This window comes from Mugil cephalus, chromosome 7 (genome assembly GCF_022458985.1).
Source record: "Mugil cephalus isolate CIBA_MC_2020 chromosome 7, CIBA_Mcephalus_1.1, whole genome shotgun sequence".
Classification (NCBI taxonomy): domain Eukaryota; kingdom Metazoa; phylum Chordata; class Actinopteri; order Mugiliformes; family Mugilidae; genus Mugil; species Mugil cephalus.
This window is the reverse complement of record NC_061776.1, coordinates 20,486,566-20,510,087: the sequence shown is the minus strand read 5'-3', so window position 1 is coordinate 20,510,087 and position 23,522 is coordinate 20,486,566. Positions and strand designations below refer to the sequence as shown.

The 23,522-nt window shown below is 41.9% G+C and overlaps 3 protein-coding genes across 5 annotated transcripts; 1 reads left to right on the top strand and 2 right to left on the bottom strand.

Annotated features, from left to right (window-relative positions):
• Positions 1–59: 59 nt before the first annotated feature.
• On the bottom strand, positions 60–5,654 carry LOC125010368 (mitochondrial fission factor homolog A-like). The gene is made up of 7 exons (XM_047588944.1): positions 5,484–5,654; positions 4,612–4,835; positions 4,230–4,408; positions 2,740–2,831; positions 2,422–2,592; positions 1,930–2,005; positions 60–1,645 (listed from the first exon to the last, which is right to left on the bottom strand). Exons 2-7 carry the CDS (start codon positions 4,826–4,828, stop codon positions 1,514–1,516), a joined length of 867 nt encoding a protein of 288 aa, XP_047444900.1. The 5' UTR covers positions 4,829–4,835; positions 5,484–5,654; the 3' UTR covers positions 60–1,513.
• A 1,198-nt stretch (positions 5,655–6,852) lies between these two features.
• On the top strand, positions 6,853–12,557 carry stk25b (serine/threonine kinase 25b). Its single transcript, XM_047588977.1, has 11 exons — positions 6,853–7,269; positions 8,037–8,267; positions 8,405–8,461; positions 8,593–8,701; positions 9,485–9,642; positions 9,799–9,984; positions 10,380–10,525; positions 10,729–10,834; positions 11,234–11,305; positions 11,987–12,123; positions 12,215–12,557. The coding sequence occupies exons 1-11, from the start codon at positions 7,240–7,242 to the stop codon at positions 12,252–12,254; spliced, it is 1,272 nt and encodes a 423-aa protein (XP_047444933.1). The 5' UTR covers positions 6,853–7,239; the 3' UTR covers positions 12,255–12,557.
• A 686-nt stretch (positions 12,558–13,243) lies between these two features.
• septin2 (septin 2) lies at positions 13,244–22,882 on the bottom strand. Of its 3 annotated transcripts, none has more exons than XM_047588978.1 (13): positions 22,729–22,882; positions 21,813–21,858; positions 20,942–21,056; positions 19,082–19,168; positions 18,828–18,951; positions 18,469–18,603; positions 18,201–18,318; positions 17,773–17,874; positions 17,070–17,215; positions 16,812–16,934; positions 15,775–15,838; positions 14,541–14,640; positions 13,244–14,386 (listed from the first exon to the last, which is right to left on the bottom strand). In XM_047588978.1, exons 2-12 carry the CDS (start codon positions 21,834–21,836, stop codon positions 14,554–14,556), a joined length of 1,125 nt encoding a protein of 374 aa, XP_047444934.1. In that variant the 5' UTR covers positions 21,837–21,858; positions 22,729–22,882; the 3' UTR covers positions 13,244–14,386; positions 14,541–14,553. The 3 variants fall into 3 exon arrangements, with proteins under 3 accessions (XP_047444934.1, XP_047444936.1, XP_047444935.1); XM_047588980.1 differs by having other exon boundaries at positions 16,851–16,934; XM_047588979.1 differs by having other exon boundaries at positions 22,734–22,866.
• Between the last annotated feature and the right edge of the window lie 640 nt (positions 22,883–23,522).

Here is a 23,522-nt window from a genome sequence, read left to right as displayed (position 1 = left end):
ACTCGGGTTGTAGAGCAGCTAAGGGACCAGTAGGGGTCAGCACTGCACACATACATGAGTCAGGAAGAAACCAACATCCATCATTTATTACAGCAAAGCTATTTACAAACAATGAATGTACTCATATATATTACAAAGACAGTCAAATATTTAACTTAAACCTCCAGCTTCAAGTGGTACAAGTTGCTACAGTGCTTAACAGAGAACACTCCAGTAATACATGTGACAAAAAACCTGCATGAAATACCAGCTTAACTCATTGTTCAAAAACAAAGACATCAATATTTCATGTCTATGACACAGCATCATACACAAAAGGTTTATATCACACTATGATGTATAAAACTACATGCTTTTAATCTCGTAGGTAACAACAAGCTCCAAGATTATGAGTAGCGTGAGAAAATATTATCAGTTCACTTTGTACCCTAGCCTTAGTATTTTTATTACCACTCCATCAATATCATAACAATACCGAGGCATGTGGCTGCCAAAGAGGTAAAAAAAAACAATAGCATTAGAGACAAAACAACATTTTCAACAGGAGACTATTCAAGTTATTCAAGTACTTACACCAATGTCATGGGTAATGAAAAACTTATAGGACATTCAGGGCAAATGTTATGGCATCTCTAGATTTAGTCTTATTGTTTGACACTTTGAGAATGGAAGTTCAGGACCAAACCAGTGAAGTCGACTTCAAACAGAACAGATGAGGTCTGAGGTTTGGTCCTGTAGCTTACAAGTTCCAGCTCTGGAAGGGTTCCCAAAACATTTGTGGCTTAAGTAAATCCTTGTTCGCCAACTTGCTGTTGCCCAAATGTGTTTTTGGGCAAAGACTTCATCCATTTTTTAATGGTGCAAACTGCAATATTTTCCTATTTTTTTATTTATTTGTTTATTTTTTTTGCATAAAGCAACCACAACATATTATTAAAGGTTGACCATTTTTACTTATTGCTAGCACTGTTTGGCTACTTCAAACTATTTATAGTTTCCCCTCAAACTTCAACATGCATTCAGAGATTGTACATGTTTTACAATCACCTATTTTGCAGCTAGTTTTAGCCTAAAATGGAGTCTGAAGCAACCTATCAAACCTCGGCTAATCACATCAAAGTAGCTGCTAACTTCTGCCAAGTGCTTTGCAAAACTACCCAGCTGTAGTGGCGCTGTGCTTTCTCTTGGTGTTCAGGAAAAATCATAATGCAAGTGCTGTAGCAACAGTTCGCCACTTTTCGGCCATGTCTGCAGTTGTGAACACCAGTCAGAACGATACTGATTCGATACATTATTATTCATTGTTTTCCTGGATCAGCACATTGCCAGGACTAAGCCTGAATTTTGTAAAGCTCAGTACAGAATTTGCTCTAAAATCCTGAATTGTGGTAGAACTATTCCCAGTGTTGCCTTTACATGTTTGTACAGACTCATGTAGTAATTCAACAAATACCACGTTAACAAGGAATTGCTTTGGCTTCCATTGTTTTGGGAGACTCAGTCCTGTCCTCTTTTAGCGACGGAGCCAGATCCAGGTGTTAATAAGCCAGAAAGCCACTGTGGCAGAATACAGGATCACCTCTCTCTTAGAGCGTTCTTTGTTTTCTTCCTCCAGCAGCTGCAGACGCCGGTTCAGCTTCACAATCTGAATGAACACACAAACATTTTTTTTTTCTCCACACAACACTACTTGTACTCTGGTTGACTTTGCGTATATATATACAAAAGATTGTTTCAATTTGGTAACAAATGTATCTTTATCTGTCTGTATGTAAGACAACTGTCCACAACAATAACACAGAAATGATTTCTTAACAAACCAGAGGAAAAGTAGCAATATTTTTTCTTGTTTGTTTACAGATGTATTGCAAAATTCCCACTGAAACTAAACACTGCCTGTGTGGCGTTTGGCCATGTGAGACGTATCACCTGTCGTCGTAGCGAGGAGGCGTCCACCAAGCCAGACTCATCAGGGTTTATGTCCGTCACCAGGTCCAAGTGTGTCCTGTGGAGATCAGCACACTGTCATTTTGAGTAAAGACTAGTGACAAAAAGGGTTCAGTCCAGGAACTGTAAGCATAGCTAAAAATACAACTATTGAGAAAGGGAACTTTTCACAATGCACATTTTCTCCCAGGAATCCAACATGAAGTCTGAGTTTTGCAATTTTTTAATGGAATTCCCAACAGATTTCAACAGCTCCATCTCAGTCCGGACAGTCTTGCTACTCGACTTTAAATTCAAAGTGAAGTGACACAACAATGCCTTCAAACTGAAAAGGCCAAAAGTGATGAGCAACATTTGTGTTGCACAGACTAGTGCAGACACTCTGTCCTAAAATTCAGATTTGAGAAACAAATCAGAATTTCCTGCAGTATGTTGTGATTTCTGAGGAATTCAGGGAGAAAGAAAAGAAATCACCTGCGATGGCTGTCGTCCAGGACTTCAAGGACCTGCTGGTACGCACGGCGTGTCGTTGACTGGATATAAGACAGGAAGCCAGCAGCTGTGAACAGGTTGATGTTGGCGTCCTCGGGGGAACAGAGAGGAGGACACAAGCGGACTGGGAGGGCAGAAGGGGAAGGGGTTACACTGGCAGAGAGGTAAGTGGGGAGAAACAGCAGAGAAAGAAGATATATTTAAATCAAGCGAGAGTGAAATAAGGATTTAGGATGGAAAGGCAGCAGCGGTGAAGCCGTGTTGTGGCAGGGGGGGGGTCTTGAATTACTGCGTCCTTACCTGATGTCCCCTCTGATCATCTGACTGCTGTGACGGACCGACATGTTCTCGCTTGCACTGCGCTCCCTTCGAGTCCGAGCATGGAAGTTGGTCTATTATCGAGAAAAAGATTTCAAATAGTGTCAGACTGACATTACAGGTTAACATGTTACAGGTTGAAACTAATATTAGATTTTACAGGACTTAGTTCCACATAACTAACTGGAAGATGTCAGCAGTGATTTTTGTCACTTTTCTGAGTGTAAAATTCTGACTGTATTAATAGTGTGCTCCACATTTGTAATTTGTTTGCATTTTCTTTTCCAATATACTTCAGAATCAAGAGGAAGAGGTGGCACAAGCATAAGAAGCCTCAGTTATTAGGAAGCTGCACTAGAAACAGTTTTTAAAAGCTGCTGCAAATAAATAATTGCATTGGTTTCCTTTGTTATCAGCACTGAAAACAAGTTCTCTCTTTATCTCCCTACGTTTTTCTTTATTTGCTAGTTTCTTTACATGCCATTGTTTGGCTCGATAACTTAATACCCCGAATATACTGAATATCTTTCCCCCTCAGACACAACAATTTATTACATTTCTTTGTTTCTTGGACTTGTAGCTTGCTGATAATAATGGATTGTATTTATGGGTGTGATCATACGTCTGCTCGACCAACAACAGTGAACAACAGAAATAGGCAACAGTGAGTAAGTGTGTGTATAATCCAGTTTACGGTCAGTGAAAACAGAAGTATAATTTTTGGGAGAAACAAGCAGATTTACCATCTTAAGGAGAAAGTTTGCAGTAAGAAAGGTACTTAATTAAACACACTCGGTAGAGCAGCTTCAATAACAAAAGACAGAGTCTGATTGTAAGGCATGAATGAGCAAGTCATTCTATCTCCTCTTAAACTGTAAGTCAATACGTCTGCCGGTAATTTTGTACAGATGGTAAAGATGGAAACTAATGGAATGATTTAGCATCGAGGGTGAGAAGTGGGATTACATTGTTATAGTTTTTTTTTTTTTAAGGACTCAACTGTAACCTTCACCTAATCAGAATGATACCTCAAGTTATTGCAAAGTCATAAATAATGTATTAATTTGTACTATTTTCATAAATGCATTAATATTCCCCACTATTAATTGAAATATAACAAACAAATGCAAACAACAGTCATGTTCCTGAAACAGGAACAAATTCTTCCAAATTATTTTTTTTATAACGATAATGACGTGGGATATACGAGCATTATGTGTATTTGTATTCAGCTCACTGTGTCTCAGTTGAGGTTTTTACTGCAGTTTGCAAAACACACACTGAACGCAAATCAACCAGCAGTTTTTTTTTTTTGTTTTTTTTTTGTGCATGTAAACATAACCACTATGCACCTTTGCATCATTCTAAGCATATTATTACAGAGAAGTGCATCACTGTATAAGATCACTGTTCATATTAATGAGAAGGAAAGTGTAATGTCAAATAATGCTAAACAAAACAGAAACACTCACCACGTGGATGGGATTGCTCTGTGAGTTGGCCGTCGGATCTGTTTCTAGGGAGTCCAGAGGCTGCTCTGTGAGGGTGAGGACACGTGGCGGGGCCTTCATGTTCAGGAGGTCGACAGAAGGGACGGACTGAATCAGATCCAAGTCGTTCGGACGAGTAAATCGAGAGTCCCCATCATCACCTGTAGGCAAATTTTTCAAAAAGAGGGATGCAAAGTTGCAAGAATCATAACATTTTTTACACGGGCAGCGTGTTGACTGCAGCACAACTGTGTCCCAACAGACCTTTAGCTTTATACGTGTATGGTTTTAGCAAAGTGCTGTTTTTCATACACAAAGGTAATGCAAATACCATGAATAAACGTGGCTATGGAGTTGTCCTTACCTGCAACAACAATCCTTTCAGGAACCTGCATCAGGGTGGTGTGTTGGGGTAAGGGTTGCTGATGTGGCATGGAGCCTGTTTGGCTCTCCGGGGCCACTTTGAGGGTCTCGGGGATTCGCATGCGCTGGCTGATGCCCTCTGTATACTCCAACTCATAATGGATGCGGTTCATCTCAGCCTCTTCTGCAGACGGGTTGGCGTAGTTTGGCCCGCTCATCCAGGCTCTAGACGCATGCAGAAAGAAAAAATAAATAAATTAAAAAAAAAAAAAAATGGGGAAAACACATACAAGTAAAACTGCAGTAAACACAGGTAAGCTGCACTCCAGTGTATGATGGCACTTTCTCGAGGAAGAGTAGTCAAATATTAAACCCATTAAAGCTCATATCTTATCTGAATGTTGTCAACTCCCTCCTGTGTATATTGGTTTATTGCCTTCCCGCGTCTGTGACAATTAATGAAAACATTACCATGAAAGCCAATTTAAAAATGTCACACCTGAGGAATTTTGGCCTCGATAATTAGGTCAGTGGAAAATGGTACAACCCAAAACCTAATCTACAGCCAGCCCGTGTGAGAAAGGGCATGTCCCGTAGAGGAGCCAGGGCATGTGGTTTAGCAGCCGAGGCTAATTAATAATGTATGAGAAATAACATTTCACACTGCGCTGCATTAAATTACATAACATTGACCTGGAGTGGAGCTGTTGCTGAGACGAGTCTTCAGTGTCATTGAATGAATATCCATGTAAGGCGCCATGTCCATGTTAGCCAGTGTGTAGCTAACAGTAAGCTGATGGTATCTAAACAGCACGTTGACTGTACACATTTACACACCGGCTACACGCAGCTTTGGCTACAGTCACTACTCACCGTAAAGGTTTGGCCACGGCGCTTTAAAATGTCATGAGTCAAAACGCCGTCTGTCCTGCGATATAAACAGCATCAGCCGGGGGACGGACACAGAGGAGGAGACACCCGGAGACACGGATCGAGTCGACGCCACAGTAGTGTGTGGACGTGTGTGTGTAGCTGCCAATAGCCGCCTCGGCTGGACGCGGGGGTGGAGCTTGTGAAGCACACATCGATCCCCGCGAGCCGCAACAGCAGGTGTCTCTTTGGTTGGAAAACGAACGCACCCAATCGCAGCGCTCAATTTAGCCGCTTTCCTTTATGTAAGGGGACACAATGTTAGGTATATGGATGAAAGCCGCGAAGTTAAAGAAATAAAGTGATTTGGTGCTGGTAAAGATAAAGTACACCAACACACACCTGCATATTTTGACGTTCAGTACCATGATAAACAACTTGTCTCATTGTTATAGCCTATTTTTTAGTGAATCCATTGTAAAGTCTTACATTGAAGTTGCATGTCGCTCGGTTCAGACAAACTGATCCCTCAGAGGTTTCAGACTCTCAAACCTTCTCACCTTCACAAAACTTAAGTGTGATATCAGATTAACGTTATCACCTATCATGTTATAACTTATTCATTTTATGGCTTGTCAATGCGCTTCCGTTTTGTCAATCGTATGTCTTATGTCAACACAGAGAAAGGGACATTTGTATGGAGTGACTGTAGAGATGGCATTTGCATTTTGGGTGTGGCGTCAATAGTTGGATGACTGTGCTTGATGATGTGTTTACCTCTACCTGTTTTTGGTTTCGTGTGTTTGTTGAATGCTATTTTTAGAAGCTTATTTGAGAAAGCAGGGTTTATATACATATATAGCTCATGTGAAAGAGAAAGGCATCAGATATACAGACAAGGATGTGCTTAAATTATTTATAAAAAATATCATAGCTAAAATGATAAAATGAGACATACAGAACATACTAACAATCTGTTGTATACACCATTTAAATCTTCATCATGTCTGCACAATGTTTACTTGACTGAAAATATAAAGAGATTTAAATAGATTCATTCTTTACACTATATTAAAATGACTACGGATTAAATAACACGTCCAATTAAAGAATAACTTTAATTGTCATTGCACACATGTTGTAACGAAATTGTGTTTGGCAGCAAACTCTAGTAACAGCTTAAGGTCAGGTGTTTATAAAGGTAATAAAATATATTAAAATATATATAAATATAGAATAGATAACAAAGCCTCTGTGTCATCTACAATATAAATATACTGTAGTGTTTCAGGTGGCATTTGAAAGGGCAGACAGTTTAGAAATACAACTCCCACAATTCCAACTGCCTCGAAGACAGTGCGCATGCGTCATGGGTCTGGGCCATTATTTTGTCCTCCTCAAGCTTCAAATGAACAACAGGCTAAGCGCTCCCTGAAATGAATTAAATATTAATTCGCGGAAAGAGCTTTTTTTTTCTCTCCTGCCCACCAGCGCCGACACACATGGAGTATCTCGGTCAATAGCTCGTTGTCTCGCCGGGCTGTTCAGTCCTCCGTTGGACTTGGAGGCCGAAAACAGTGCGCGGAGTGACAGCCCCGTTAAAGCCAGCAGCAGCAGACTGGGTGTTTATCTAGCTGGCTAGCCACCTAGCTAGCTTCCTAGACAGCTAAGAGGGGAGGAAAAACCACCAAAGGACCATTTCATAACCTTGGAAAGAAGGAGCTGTGGCTGTCCCAGTCCCGTCACACACGCAGCGGGGATGGCACACCTTCGAGACATGCAAAACCAGGTACAGAAAGAACTCATCTTTTCACTAACTGTCACCTCCCTTGTTTCATGTCCAAGACCAGCCGAGTCCCCATGACTGTCCGTCAGGCTTTCTATGGATTGGTAGGGAGGTCTAAGTCGTCAGTACAGGTGATACAACCTACTACATACGTTAAAATAAATTGGGTTATGATTTATGTAATCCGGCAAAGCAATCAACACAGTATTTAATTTCATTATGTTACGCAATGATATTTTGAAAATGGTCTATTGTGTAAGAAGTCGAAAAATGTACCAGATTGTACCAGAAAGTGTTTTTAAGTTTGATGTCTTTTTTTTTTTCCCGGTGGCTGGTTCTTCTGAAATCACCAATTTCCTGCTCTTAACGCCTCAAGAAATAATCAAGCGTTATGCCTCTTGATTTACATCTTTGCACAAAGGTTGATCTGGAGTCTAGATAATTAAATGGGCTGTGACTGAAGAGATGGGTTTTGACACGGGTTAATGGCCCTTTATGGCTTTGTGTCTGAGCAGTGCATTAGAACATTGTGACAGCCGTGTGGAGGCTGTGCAACAGGTAAATGCAACTCGTACTGTCAGGTCTAATTAACTGTCAGTAATTGGCATTCAAACTTGAAACCTCTCATTTGTATTCAGCATGTCGTTTCCCTTCTGCTCTCATGCCTGACGGGAGACGTACGCATTGGTACACACAAATGAAACCATATGCGCTGCCATTACGACTCGCGAAGCGTTTGTTGAAAAGTGTCTTTGCTGACTCTGGTCCAGAATACTCGGCTGGACCCCGAGGAGTACTTCACCAAGCAGGAGCGGATCGGAAAGGGTTCTTTCGGCGAAGTCTACAAAGGCATCAACAACCGAACCAAGGAGGTGGTGGCGATTAAAATTATAGACCTGGAGGAGGCCGAGGATGAGATAGAAGACATTCAACAGGAGATCACGGTGCTGAGCCAGTGTGACAGTCCTTTTGTCACCAAATATTATGGATCATACCTGAAGGTGAGACAGCGACAGCGAGACGGATTATTTCTAGTTTTCAACAGATGCTTAAGGCGTAAGGCGCAAACGTGGGCAGCGGAGAAGCGGTGCCTTTCAGACTTAAAAAACGTTTTTCATCAAGTGTTTCTTCCTCTTAGGGGACCAAGCTGTGGATTATCATGGAGTATTTAGGTGGAGGATCTGCTCTGGATCTGGTAGGAACATTTCTATTTTTATACAGCCCTCAAAGTTTCAAACACATTTCGGCACCTTTCATACTTGAACAGCTTGACCTATTTCTCTGCCAATTTTCTCTCATGTATTTGTCGTTCCCTCTTCCTCTCAGCTCCGTCCGGGGCCTCTCGAAGAGACTTACATCGCTACTATACTGAGAGAAATACTAAAGGGGCTGGAGTATTTGCACTCTGAAAGGAAGATTCACAGAGATATTAAAGGCAAGAAGTGCTGTTTTATGCTGTTTATGCTTAAGTCTTATGACATCAATAATTTTACAGTGTTATCCTGGTACAAATTCAGATATAATACTTAAACAACTAAGCTTATCGGTGGGATGTTGGGGAGCAACTGGATGAAAGAATAAATGTGACGTGCTGTGTTACACATCCAGTTTTAACCAGATGCTGGGCAGAATAAGTCCACACACTGAAATATGATCGCAACCTGTATACACTTATTAACACAACCTGTGAGATCGAAATCTCACAACACATTGCAGGTGTTAAATTTATTCACATTTGCATATTCCTTCGTGTAGAGCTCCTTTTTTTTCCCCCTTCTGCGTAGGTGACGCTGAGATGAGAATTTACCACGATCACAAAATTGATAACATGTTTATTTTCCATAAACATTATGTTGCCATTTAAACTGTTCCTGCCAAAAAGCACCCGACTTCACCTGACGTCTGAAGCTGTGTGCCGCGGTGAAACTGGAGAATGGACCCTGATGTGTCCATTGTCCATCTGTCTCTCCATCTGTCACGTGTGATCTGCTGAATGCTGCTTATTGCATTTTGAAAAACATTTAAAAGTAGGATTAACGCTACTTCACTGCTCATAAATGTTTCAGAATAGGAGTAGTCACCACACCTGCGAGCTGCATTTTATTGACGCCTTATTTTTAGCCCCTGATGTCAAACAAAAAGCCTGATGACAGAAGCCAGCCCAGACCACCTTTGCTTGTATTCTGACTGCCTTTTCTTTTCCGTGTCCTTCTCCTAGCCGCCAACGTGCTCTTATCAGAGCAGGGAGACGTGAAGCTGGCGGATTTTGGGGTGGCGGGGCAGCTGACCGATACTCAGATCAAGAGGAACACGTTTGTCGGCACGCCTTTCTGGATGGCTCCAGAGGTCATCAAACAGTCAGCCTACGACTTTAAGGTGAGGCAGCACTGCATTTACCCTGTTGTGCTTGTTTTCTTTGTTTCTTTCTGTAGGAGATATCCACTTGGAGCACGTGAAGTTTTGTATTTCTTGTTTAGTTTCAGTGTCTGTATGAGAAGTGACCTTTACTGACACGTTTTCTCTCCCACTCAGGCCGATATCTGGTCCCTGGGAATTACTGCCATTGAGTTGGCCAAAGGGGAACCCCCCAACTCTGACCTACACCCCATGAGAGTCCTCTTCCTCATCCCCAAAAACACTCCACCCACACTTGAAGGCCCATACAGCAAACCTTTTAAAGAGTTTGTGGAGGCTTGTCTAAATAAAGACCCTCGTTTTGTAAGTAAAAGCATCTATTTGCGAGCATTAGTGGGATTCAAGCAAAACGGGGATCAGACGGGCATATTTGGGCCGAATAAGATCAGAAACTAATTCCAGAGTGGCTGTTCTGACTTAAGGCAAAGTAAAATATGGGTCATTTATCCTTCCAAATATGTTGTGATTAGTACGTCCTGACTTTAATAGGAATTAGAGTTGGTTCTGTGCTTGTTCAAATATTCCAACGTGATCCAAATCACATTCTTGATCGAATAAAGTATTAGTAATATTATATGAATGTTACTTAACAACAGGACTCCAGTATGTGTTTGTTCTTCCAAATCTAAAATTATGATATTGTCTCCGAATGTTAATTAATTTATTTTTGCTGCTGGGTTTATTTCCTCTCTGCACAGAGGCCAACCGCCAAAGAGCTTCTGAAGCACAAGTTCATAACACGTTACACCAAGAAGACGGCCTATCTGACAGAGCTAATTGACCGTTACCGCCGCTGGAAATCTGAGGGCCACGGAGAGGAATCCAGCTCAGACGACTCAGATATGTTAGTGCCAAGATTATACTGTTCATGGCTTCTGACAGACATTCAGAGAAGCATCGGCTCCTCTATCAATGTGTTTTTGATAAGAACAAGTTCTTTGTTTTGTTTTTTTGGGTTAGTTAGTTTTTTTTTTTTTTTACAGATATGTTCTTGTGAGTAATTTATTGTATCTCCATCTCATGTCTTTCTTTTTGTCCCTCCTTCAGGGACCCTGATGGTGATGTGGAACAGTGTCCTATGTGGACTTTCCCTACAGTCAGACCCAGCTCCATGAACAAGTTACAGAAGGGCTACACACACACAGATTCAGAGGTAAGACACCTGCAGCACATAGACGGTGACAAGTTGACTCACACAAAATATTAGTTAATAACAGTATTCCTAATAATAAGTCGCTTAAATAGCTAATGGAGGTGAATACTCCAATAATATCCTGTTTTACCTGCAACAAGATGTTTTATTTTGTGTTTGTGTCTCTACTCTATTTATATAGCACATTTCCTACAGCAGGCGTAAACTCAATATGCTAAAAGGACTAATATTAACATATTCCACACTCCTTCATCTGAAAATACTACATTCAGTAGAAGACCTGCAGAGTATCCAAACTGAGTAGGCTGTTTACATGACTCATATCCAATTGGAAGACCGATGCCGTCATATTCTGAGTATTGTTATTCTCGTTTCCTAACACCCTTTTCCTCTTTGCAGTCAGGAGATTCTGTGAAAAGGCAACCCAAGTCTCAGTGCTTGTCTGCTTTGGTAACGCCCATCTTCAGAGAGGTAGGTCAAACGGATGCAGGGTCGTATAATGTAGATACTGTTTATTTATTTATTTTATTTTACATCCAAATCAGTAAAAGATGACCGATTCACAGTGCGGCAGAACAAGTCTAGTCAAACTGGGATGAAATATGTGCTGCTATCCACACTATCCGAAAACATAGTTTATCAACAGCCTGTTACATTAGACAAAGATAAGATTTTAATCTGGAGCGTCATGAGTGAGGTTTTCGAGCAAAGGCTGAGCATGTTCATGAAAACTGGCTGCACGATAACAACTATGAGATGAAGAAAAACTTTTTTTTGACCTGGAAAAGAAAAACTGAACCGTCAGGAATAAGGAAGACTTGGATATATATATATATATTCGATATAAAAATGGAAAACTTTCGAACTGATGTCTTTGCTGCATTAATGATATGATCTGCGCTGCATTTGCTTGACATCTGTGTTGGAAACTGATCCAAAAGTTTGTTCACATCTGGCTGGAGGGATTTTTCAAACCGTGTCTACATTTAAACTTATGCCTGAATCTGTGTCTGTAAGAAGATGTTATAGTGAATCAAGAACCAACAAACCTTTATGCTCTTTTTTTGTGTGTTGCTGTACATAAACTTTGAACAAAGTTGACGTCTCCTACTGTGCATCATAAAAAGAAAAAAACTTTTTCTTTGCCACCAGTTGAAGGAGAAGCGGCGGGCAAGTGGAGGTGGAGTCGGAGCCATTGAGGAGCTGGAAAACGCCTTCAACCTGGCAGAGGAGTCTTGTCCGGGCATCTCAGACCGCCTCGTCACACACATGATGGAGAGAGTGTGCAGGTGAGACCCCGTCCCTTCAGCTGGAGCATTTGTTCCCCGGCAGGAAACACGTCTTTCATTCTAACCCGCTGCTTCTCGTCCTTCTTTTCAGGTTTTCTTTAAATGGTAACACCACCCCGTCTTCACGGTGAAACCCCAGGCTGGATGTAACTTAACCTTGCCCCCACCCCTCTTTTTTTCCCCCCCTTGTCTCCCAGTCCCACCCAGCTTCTCAGATAAGGACCACAGATGATCCAACCAACTCCAACCCCTCGTACCTTTGCGTCCTCCCCCTTCCTGTCCCTGAAGAGGTCTTTTAATTAGTTATAATTAAATATTTTTACAGTGTTTCTTTAAGAGCGGAGAGTATTTAAGACAAAAAAAGCCATGACATTTAGAGCGTTGTGTATACCTGTTAGAGTGAGAACAACTATAATTAAAGTCTATGGAAAATGTCCCAGTGTCTCCGGTGTCTTGTATTTTCTATTGTGCTTCCAATGTCTATAATCTCTTATAGATAACGGGGGTCTGGACCCTGTCCAGGTTCACTGGTCGAGAGACTGGCAAACAGAGACAACCTTTGACATTCACATGCACAACTCTGACCAATTTAGAATCACCAAATAAACCAACATGCTTTAATGTGCTGTGGAGCAACCACAACCTTGTTGCTACGACAATGAGGTGATGGCGCTAACCACTGGACCACTGGACCAGTGTGCTGCTGGTCTTCTCTGTAAACTTATCCTGTAGATCGCTTTAGTTGTTATATTCTAAAAGCATTGTTTTAAGAAAAAAAAAAAAGGTGTAGGTGTCAATATAAAGTGTGCTAGTGTATTTTTTTTTTTTTTTATGGGTTGTTAAACTATCATGGGATTTTATTCCTTTTAAATAAGGACATAAGTCCACGGCTAATTAACCTCTCCATATACTGCACAGTAATTAGTCACGCCCCATTAGTCAGGGCTGGTTCGTGGTGGTTTATGTCCTTCGGAAACAATTAATCCAACTTAAATGAGACACAGCGGAAACAAAAAGCATCAGCTGATGCGGCTTCGGGCTCTAACATAAAGATCAGGGTCTAACTACCCCAAAATGAAAGGAATTTAATTCACTTCAGAGGAAAACTGAGACAAAATCACAGAGTTTAATAAAATTTTTATTACAATATATGCAACAAGAACAATATTTGGTACTTTAATCTTGGGTAAAAACAGCACAAAGAGGAATGTCAAGAGCTCTCGGCTGGTGAGGGGAACATTGGCTACACTGACCTCGTGGGGTCACCTTCACACCACAGAGTACTCAGCAGTTGGAACAAGTCTGACCCTCCACAGTCGCACCGCTTCAACGAAAACACAGATCCGCCCCCGCTGCCGTCACGAGACTTCACTTTACAGTAGAGAGGACACATGGAGCGAATGCGTCCAGTTATTTGAAAGCACCAAACGGGCGTCGCGCCTCAACTGTTTGTCCTTCATTTGTCAGGCAGAGCACAGGAAGACTGGAGGAGGCTACGGGTCACAGTTTAAGGAGCTCAAAAAGGAGCTGAACCACAGATGAAGGCAGTTGTACACGGTGATGGGGGGGGGGGGCAGCGCTAGTGGAAGAGACGGGAAAGAAAAGAAGCTGATCCCAACACGGCTAGGAAATCACCCTAAATATATATAGATCTTGTTTTGTTTTTTTCCAACGAGGCAAGGTGGAGAGTGCATGCATATGGGCGGGATAACCACTGAGAAGAATAGAGTCTATGTAACGCTGAGATTGGGTGCTCTCTGTAATATTGACATAACTGTAACAATGGAATAAAAGAGGCTTTCAGTCATTTTTTTCTAGCTACCTTTCACCATAGTTTTTCTCTCCCAATGAAGCTCTTTCACAACACAGCAAATGTTAGCTAAGGTTTTAGCGCTACAATTACTGAACAGAAGCAGCCGTACTTTGGCTTTCCCAATAGAAGAAAAAAAAAAAAAACAATAATCAAAAAAGTAACAGAACATCCCAATAAAATATATGCCACCGTTTTAAAAAGATGGGTCGTGTGACTTCATTTGAGTAACTGGCAAACGTTTTGTAAAATGATACAAAAAAAAAAATGAATACAACCGTGTGTATTTATATATGAACATAATACTGTTGAATATATTTTACTGTTTGTATAAAAAAAAAAAAGGAACACACAAGGAACTGAAATAAAGATAGTGGCAAGCAGTAGGAGTCAATAACCAGGCGGCTTTTACACCGTTTCCCTCGGTCAAACTCCAAGCAGTGGCTCAAATACCTACAAGGGAAAAGGAAAAGCTGAAGTTACACATAGATACAGAGACCAGAGACAGAGACCGGCCTCGCAGAAGTCAAAGACAACCACGTCTTATTCGTGCGTCTCTGCGGCGTAGTGTGGGTGTTGAGTGTGCGTCCGTGGGTCGTGCTCTTACCATAAACAACTTCTCACGCATGTGGGGCGTCTCCCTCTCCATCTCCATGCTTCTGCATCTGGGCCTGCATCTTAGCGATCATCTCCTGCATTCGCCTCAGCTGTGTGACACAGAACACCAACGTGCATTTATAGAAACAACTGTACTTCCAATAACAGCGAAAAAAAAAAAGGATTTTCGAGCTATGTAGACAACCCTCTTTTTTTTTTTATATATAAGCTCTTTCCCCTCCCATTCAGTGTAGTTAAATTATTAATACCCGTCTGCAAGTTAGAAATCCTTGTCTTGAACTCATCGAGTAACAAAGTAAGAAGTGAACCTGTACGTTTCACCAGTTTGTAATTTGCGTACTGAGTTTTACAAAAGAACAGAGCAAGTCTTCAGTGTTCGACCTTTTCCACTAATTAAACTGGGACTGACCAGACGCTGAACTATAACAAAGATGTAACAATGTATCTCAAAATTGGTGAAATTACAGTTCTGAAGTGAGTCAATAATCCATAGATTTATCTCAAATTTATCAACAAACGTATACATGGTGCTGTGTGCACCGCCGCGTATAAGTGTTCACTCATTTCAATTATGTCCAGGCTTTTTAAGTTATGCATAATTCAGGGCGTGGCTGCTTTGAGTGACAGGTGGGTGGTTTCTCAGGTTTCTAGGTTTCTGCCCCAGCGTCCTCTGTCCGCTCTAGCTCTAGTAACACTCTACTTCTTTAACAATTTTTTAAATTTGACATGAGTCACAGACTGATAAGAACCACACCGAGCTTCATAACTGCTCTTCACCCTCCCTCCTTAAACGCAGTCAATGGGAAGATACTGATACTATTAGACACTTTAACCACTCACTCTTCTCATATGGCACAAAGGCAAAGGCTCAAACTAATGGACTATTCATTTAGAAAACCTGGACAACTGTTAATGAGGTTCCATGAAACCTACAGCTGGGCGGTATATCCTGGTTCATATCTAATACAGGTAGTTTTTTCTCCAAGCTATACATGTATATATCCATAAGAGCAGGCAGTGCTAACAGCGCCCATGCAAACCAGTTTTACTAGTAGTGTGGGATTATTACAATATTTACTCATCATCACAGTAAAACAATCCATCCTTAGTCTATAATCTACTGCATTAATGATAGTGATATACACTTCTGGTCATAAGGTCAAGCCCTAATGAAACCTCTTTTTGGAGAGGCCCAAAGTAGTTCAGTGTCTGAAATATCCCACCTCAGCCTCCTTCTCCTGCAGGATCATGTCCTTGTCCATTTCCTCCGGCTCCGGCCCCTTCCTGCTGTACTTACAAAAATAAAGTTACTTTAGACATTGCCGTGATTTCTGCAGAACACAAGGCAATAAAACGATATACTTAAAAAAAATGCTTGAATCAGAGAAAAGTGAAGTCGCTTTGTGTTACGATCCAGAAAACACAGAGACTGCATCAGCAGGAGGTTTGGTGTTTGTCTGGAAGTCATCGAGTAGTTTATACTGTGCGGTTTTAAGCAGCGTTAGGCAAACATGACAAAAGCCACACTGAGAAAGTGAAATAGGGGTCAGTGGGTTAGTTTTGTTCTGCAGGGGAAAAAGTGGGCTTCTACAACAAATAACTACGAAAAGATGAAAGCGAGGAGATTCAAGAGAGAAGCGAGTAGAGGTCAGGGGAAACAGCGTTACCTCCCCCAGATGAAAAATAAAACAGTACCTCCAACAGTCCACTCATGGGATCGGACAATTCAAGACCAGACAGCCATCTTTGGACAGATGGCGAGGCAATGTGTAAACCACTCCCTTATCCTCGGTTGGCTTAAGAGGACAGTCTAAAACAATCTTGTGGGTCTACATCAAGGGTTAAATGATGATATGCTCAGACTATGTTAAATGACACATACAGTAATCCTGACACTCAGGACTACACATGCTATTTATCTACCAATGAATTAACTATTAAAAGCACTACAACCCTCAGGTCAACCTACCGCAGCTGAACTGGTGCTAAATGTCAAGTTAGAGCTGCTGTGCTACAGAACTGATACTAGTCCAACATCATATGACTTAACAAAACAGGAAGTGAACGGCTGGAGATCCCGTTAAACAGGACACCACAGCGCTGGTTGTTCTAACTAGGTTATGTAACAGTTTCTACCGTGTTGTGTGCGTGTGTGACGCCTGCTGTGTTCGATATTTACAATAACTGTATACGGTTATGTGAAATTTGCTGTTTGAGGTGGGGGAGGAGCGGAGAAGCAAGCCGACAGACAAGTACGTACGCAGGCGACAGAGGCAGAACGTAACCATGGGAGGACAACCTGCCACCCCGCTTGAGACGCTCCGAGCGGAAGTTCTCATAGTGAAGGTCCTGGGTGACTTCCTGTAGATCCTGCATGTGGGTTCTGTGGAGGTGGAGAAGCGAGAAAGCGATAAATAGACTTGAAAAGGACATTCTGACAAACTCAGGCTCTACTACTCTCCCTTTAAAAAGGTGTCATTTAAACCAGGGAGAAATGACAGTTTTCTCCACCACTCACATGAGCATGGTCCGCAGCTTGAGGAAGTCGTTGTGCTCCGGGTTCTCCACTTCCACCACTCCCCAGGGATACAGGCGGCCCCTGACCTTCTTTCCTTTGGCCTCAATCTGCTGGTTGGATCCTACCACCGCAAACGGGATGCTAGCCTGGACAAGAGGAGCCAATGTTTCTACCGTCATGGCTTAAACTGAACGTTGGACACAGTTGGCTTTGACAGAGAGAAACGTACACTACGGTTCGACAGATGCAGAACACTCCAGTATTTCTTCTTTTTTAAATGAAATGTAGTCAGTTTAATGTCTCGTTTTACTCTTAAATGAAAGCATTGACCAAATAATATATGTAACCCAAAATAGATGATCAACTGTCGACTCATCAAATTAACCATCTTTAGCTCATTTAACATGTGAACGCACTTTGCACATTCTTTCTAAAATGGGAATCAAATATTTTTCAAAGAGTTCTTCCCAGTTTTGTGGCAGAAGCTTCCAAAAATGTGCTCAAGTTTTCTATCTCCTTTCTATCCTGAGGTAGTTCTGGTGTAACTTGGGCTAAAGTTTTGAGTCATATCAAGTCATTATCTTGCTGTGGGCTGAAGCCCTGACCAACTACACCAGAGGATACTGTGTGCTGTTCTAAAACTTTTGACCGGTAGTGTATATTCATTCAGTGATTACGCGCTCTAGACAACTGGGGTGGTTACCTTCAGGATCCTGGTCTGCTCTTTGAAGTCTTCATCTTCATCCGACTCAGCATCAGGGAGATGGTAGATCTTGATGCCATGCTCATCGATCTCATCAAGAATCTGTAAGCAGTGCGGGAGTGACGAAAACAATGCTCATTATCTTTAAAGATGGACAAAAGACAAACTGTTCTCCAGACTCTCTGAGGGCAACTACCCACTGGGGACAAAAAAACAACATACCTACAGTGAGATAATAGCCATCTGATTGGCATAGCAATAACAAATCTTTCTGACATGTCCTCTCCGTGTAGGACTGGGGTTTCACCTACAGTAACTCAATATACCAAGTAGCTTCAGCAGCGATCGCTACTACGTGATACTGTAACTACAGCTCATGTCAGGAACTGGGAAAGTCCCCGAACAATGGGCAACCCTGTTGTCCTCACCCTGCGCTTGAGCCTCTCCCTCTCTCTGAGGGTAAGTGTGTCAGCTTTAGCGATGACAGGAACCACGTTGACCTTGTTGTGGATGGCCTTCATGAACTGGACATCGAGAGGCTTCAGGCTGGTTGGGACAGGAAGCAGGCAGAGGGTCAAACAGAGACGATGAATTCTTTGCGAAAGGGTCATTTAAATAAACGTGCTCGGTAAAACACACGGGACCTTCGCTGGAAAAACACACGGTGTTTGTGTAAGCGTGTATGGCGGGACCCACCCGTGGCCAAGTGGGGAGATGAAATAGAAGCAGCAGTGAACTCTATTGTCAACGATGTGTCTACGATTTAGACCGCTCTCGTCGTGGAGGTAGCGCTCAAACTGGTCATCAATGTAACTGATAATGGTGCTGAAACTAGATGGAAAAAAAGACACATTAAGTGTAAAGTATAATGCATCAAGACACACTGAAAGAATATTCACGACAAACTAAAACCATGGCCCAAATCAGATTCTTCATAACTTAAACATATCAATACAGTTTTATTATTAACTGTCAAAGGTTAGTGGATTGTCACAGGATCACAGGAATAACGCTGTGTACTTTAAATTTAAAATAACTCATCAGTCTGTACATACCAGTCTTGGCTGTTGATGGCGTCTCCGTATCCAGGTGTATCCACCACGGTGAGACGGAGCTTCACTCCTCGCTCCTCAATTTCTACCGTTGAGGCCTCGATCTGAACCGTCCTTTCGATCTTCTCTATTAGAAGTCAAAGATCAAAATAAAGTGAACAAAAGCACCAGGGTGGGTCGTGACTTTCACTAAACGACTTTGACATGGTTACATTAGTTACATTGGACTAGGATAAATACGAGCGTTGGTGTTTTACCTGCAGCTCCAGGGATGACCCTCTCAGGGTAAAGGTCGGTGAGGAAGAGGCTGTTGATCAAGGTGGATTTTCCAAGTCCAGATTCACCTTCAGACAACAAAGGAAACAACTGTCAAGAAACCATCCTCAGTGCGAGCAGACAGGATCACACTCATAAACTAAACAAGTGAAACACACAAATAAAAAAACACTTCAGCTCCAACAAAAAATAAAGAACAAAGAAATCCTCACTGTGCTGTAGGAAAAGAAGCATCTGCCTGTGACGCACAACAGGCCTCACGCCACACATCTTAAATCTTTCCCAGAACTATCAGGTGGTTCATTTAACGTTCTTAAACTGAGGAACGAATCACAAGTGTGACTTACATACTGTGACTCGCATAAAAACTAGCACCATGAAACTGGATATTCCCTTCCTGCTTTATTCCGTCATTAAATAAATGAATAAACGTATAGCTAAAACTCTGGATTATTTGAAATGTTTTGGGAATATGACAACAAGATCTTGATTCAGTTCCATTTTAACCAGATGAAATGTAGGATCTTAAACACTCGGGTTCTCGGAGCTGTTATGAGTACACATTTGAAAGCATCCATACACTCACAGGTGTTAAGACACTATAAACACAAGTCATGCAGCTCCACCACATTTAAGCAGGTGATCAAGTTTTGAGCAAAAGCGCGTGGTTGCGGTTCCCAGACAAAGCCGGTCTGTTTCCACTCATTTGCATTGCTGCACACATTTCTGATCTTCGGTCCAGTGGGATTCTCAGCCCAAGATTAAGACTCAACCAGACTAACGTCTCTCAACACGTCTCCAGTGTTTAGCCTGGCAGTGAACACTTTGTCTGCCTGGAGAAGTCATCAAACTTCAGCAGCCATGTAAAACATCTGCATGGGGGGGGGGGCCCGAGTTGTAAGAAACTATGTTCCATATGTCTCATGGTCAGGTTACAGATGTAGAGACATAAACAGCTGCTTGTGTGTTTTCAACAGGAATGTTGCCACTGTGGTTCCCACCAGGGCCGTGAAAAAAAAGATTAACACAAATCGTTATTACATCCTTAACTGGCAATTTGCCGAAACGTCTTACATGGAAAATACATATCGACACACTCATTGTATAAACTGTAGGTCCGGGGGATTGTGGGAAAGGAAAAGTCTTTAGAGGAAAATGTTTCTTCGAAACGCTGACTTTCGTGGCCGACTAGAATATTTCTATCTGTGGCGCAGAACTGCAGCCGGCTACTCAGACAGGAAAACGCTGATTTATTTAAGAAGTGGGGTCACACAGTGGGTTAAATCAGCACCCAGTGAGTATTCTCTCAGTAGAAAGACAAGCGGGCCTCGCAGTCCACTGTGTGAATCAGTCCCTCGAGCCACACAGGCTACATTCCTCGCTCTGGTTTATTTTAAAGCAGAAGGATGAGCAGTAGTGTTCAGGAGTGCTTCTACCCTCCCCCCTAACCAACGAGCACAGAGCTTCACAGTCACAATCACAGAAGCCAAAGGCAAAGATAAAACAGTTCACCATCAATATACAGACAGAAGGAGTCACGCAAAGAGCTGTAAAACAGTTGGGTACAGTGGCGACTATAAAAAGAGAGTAAAATCTGAAAGTTGTTTAGGCCGCTGGCCAAGATCCCACCATAAATCCATCCCAATATCACGAGCCAAAAATCAAAATGCATTCCTACAAATGTCGCTGTTTACTCTAGCTGTCGAGCTTGAACCTTGTTATCGGAGAGATGCACTAGAATTTTCCAGGACAGATAAAAAAAAAAAACAGCGTCACACGAGGGAAGGAAGAAAAAGACAAAATGAGAAAACGGTGTGAGGAAAAAGTACAAACGCACTCACCTACAACCATAAGGGTGAACTCAAAGCCCTTTTTCACCGACTTGCGGTGAACCTGATTAGGCAGGTTGGCAAATCCAACGTACCCTGGAGTCTCAGGGTTGGTGAACTGGCCCTGCTGTAGAAAAAAATAAATAAAAAGGCAGGAGAGTCACGACCTTTAAGAGAAACGTGTTGTAAAATGTGCAGAATTATTACTTTGAAAAACTTTTTGTGGCGAGATAAGGTCTAACGCCCGGTTAGCCGGACGTGGTTTTGGCAGTTGCTACAGCAATAATGTGACAGTTAGGGCTGAAATCACTGAGGACACATCTGTTTGTGAACAAACAGGGTATTTAGGAGGACAATGGTAACTCCTCTACAGCCTATTTGCCAAAGACCTTCCACCACTCCACGAGAGAAGAGTTTACGGCTCATTCCTACATCGGGCAGAGCAGCAGTCCCTGTCACAGGAGTTAGCCGGTGGAGAAGGCAAATAAAACGTAAGACGAACACATTCCTTATTCAAGTTTCTCTTTACAGCCTGGTAATGTGTACAAAACCACCCCTCCACGTCCTTCCAGCAAAGGTCAAGACCGATAAGCTTGGATAAGAAGCGTGTTCCTGCTCTGCCCTTTTACACAGCTGCATCAGTGAATCGTGAGGAGGATGAGAATTCATTTGCATAAACAACACACTTATGTAGAGTTGATCTGCACAAAAGCATGAGGGAATCAATTTAACACACTATAATAAAACCACACCTCTTTTTAGTGTAGGCATTTTGTATCTTACTTTCTTATTACAGGTTATCAGTAACTGTGAATCCAGAATTACTGCATACCTCCCCACTGGACTAGATGTTAAATCTGTTTTGTTGTTCAACTCTGCTTACCTTCATTTTATCAGCCTGAGACATTTTGTTTTCCTCTTTGCTAAACCTGAAAGAAAAGACACACTGTGACACGCAGAATCATTTCCACTACATCCTTGGCCTTGTGTGCAGCTCGTCTGACATGGAGGCCCTTGTGAATGCAGTCAGCACAAACTCATCGCAGTGTGAGAGACAGGAAGTCTGGTTTGTGCTCTCTGAGCTTGTGAGAGAGAGATGAGCCTCACCACAAAACTCTTTTCCTGCCTAGATGGCCTGTCCCACGGCAACGCTATAATTTACGGATGAGACAGATCTGAGATTGTGCTGCTAATCCCGACTTCCTCTCTGCTGCTTCATATTTATTCACCACTTTTATTGCTGATTGTTGAGTTGTGAGATATGGTGTCACATTCAAACCCTTAAAATGAACTGAAACTGTGAAACACGCCCACAGCGAGAGCTGAACACTACTCGGTCTTTCTACATATGAACAACCCGCCCAAAATAAAACAAAAAAAAATTAAAAATACATGTATTCACGTCTCATTAGATAAATGTTTATATCCGAGCTAGCTTTAGCCACTTTAAGGAGTCTTATCAACCAGTATGTATCGTTAATATATCGTTAACTAGATTATTAGCTGGATATAGCCTATATTGTATCATAACACTGATTGAAAGTAGCTCATTAATTAGCTAGCGCTAGTTTACACCAATCCACCGTGTCATCAGGGATAAATCAAAGCTATTTACTAAGCTAAGCTAAGCTAAGCAGCCCATGTTAGCGGCGCAGTAAAGTGTGAAGCTAACTTAGCAGCATAGCTTTAACTAAACGGCTGCAGGATGTTGCCTTGTTAACGGTTTAACTGCGACTAACGCGGCGCCGAGGCGATTAACAGATAAATAAGTGGTGAAGCACTTAAAAACGCAGCGTTACCTTACAGTCTGCCCGCAGAGAGGATGGTGTAGATGGGGGTACGGAGAGAAACTAGCTGCCGTTCAACAGTAGACTTGGCGGACACCTCAAATTCTTCAGATTCCGGTGCAGCAGCAGCTTCCTTCAGCACAAAGACCACAATGCACTGGGCTCAACCCTGACAGTCATCACACAGCATGATGCACGACATCAGTCTACAGGGGCGTTTAACACTACAACACTAACACTAACATAAAAACATAACAAGTAATACAATAAAAGGACTCGCTCTATTTAGCACTCATTGAAATACTGGGATTTCCGCCCTACAGTGTTATCATAGGACTTCAACAGACTATTTTACTTCAATGGGAAATTGTAGAGAACAAGAGAGAATATCAAGATTAATGAGTTTAACATACATTATTCCTTGCCCTTAAGTGTTAAACATATGCAAACATGTATTTAGACTATTAGAACATAAAAGCTGATCCAGGCACTTGTCATCATTATTACAATATCACATTAAACAACATTAGGACACTTCTTTGTGGTACCTAATAAAATGGTTGTGCTCAATCTTCACGCAGAGTTGGACCCGGTAGACCGCATTTGACCCTGAATGACCTGGTGACCTGGTGAAAAGGACATGTTTCTAAACCTCACTGAGTGGCACGGAGACAAAATTTAAAATGTGCTGAAGTTACCAAATATGGTTCCTTGCCTCATAAAAGGTTAATTCAACTGATGGGCCCTTTTCACAGTGACCAAATGCTTAGACTTAGAAACAGTGCAATATATATTACAGTCCGGTC

Bases quoted from the DNA above. Each gene is read 5' to 3' on its own strand.
- LOC125010368 (XM_047588944.1), bottom strand. From the start codon at position 4,828: ATGAGCGGGCCAAACTACGCCAACCCGTCTGCAGAAGAGGCTGAGATG. The intron at 2,832-4,229 runs GTGAGTGTTTCT...TCTCGATAATAG, and splicing joins AGAGCAATCCCATCCACGTG to ACCAACTTCCATGCTCGGAC. The intron at 2,593-2,739 runs GTAAGGACGCAG...CCTCTCTGCCAG, and splicing joins ATGATCAGAGGGGACATCAG to TGTAACCCCTTCCCCTTCTG.
- septin2 (XM_047588978.1), bottom strand. From the start codon at position 21,836: ATGTCTCAGGCTGATAAAATGAAG. The intron at 18,952-19,081 runs GTAAAACACCAA...GACTTCTAATAG, and splicing joins GGTCATCCCTGGAGCTGCAG to AGAAGATCGAAAGGACGGTT. The intron at 15,839-16,811 runs GTACGTACTTGT...TTGTAAGTACAG, and splicing joins GTTCTGCCTCTGTCGCCTGC to CAGGAAGGGGCCGGAGCCGG.
- stk25b (XM_047588977.1), top strand. From the start codon at position 7,240: ATGGCACACCTTCGAGACATGCAAAACCAG. The intron at 10,835-11,233 runs GTAAGACACCTG...TCCTCTTTGCAG, and splicing joins ACACACACACAGATTCAGAG to TCAGGAGATTCTGTGAAAAG. The intron at 12,124-12,214 runs GTGAGACCCCGT...CCTTCTTTTCAG, and splicing joins ATGATGGAGAGAGTGTGCAG to GTTTTCTTTAAATGGTAACA.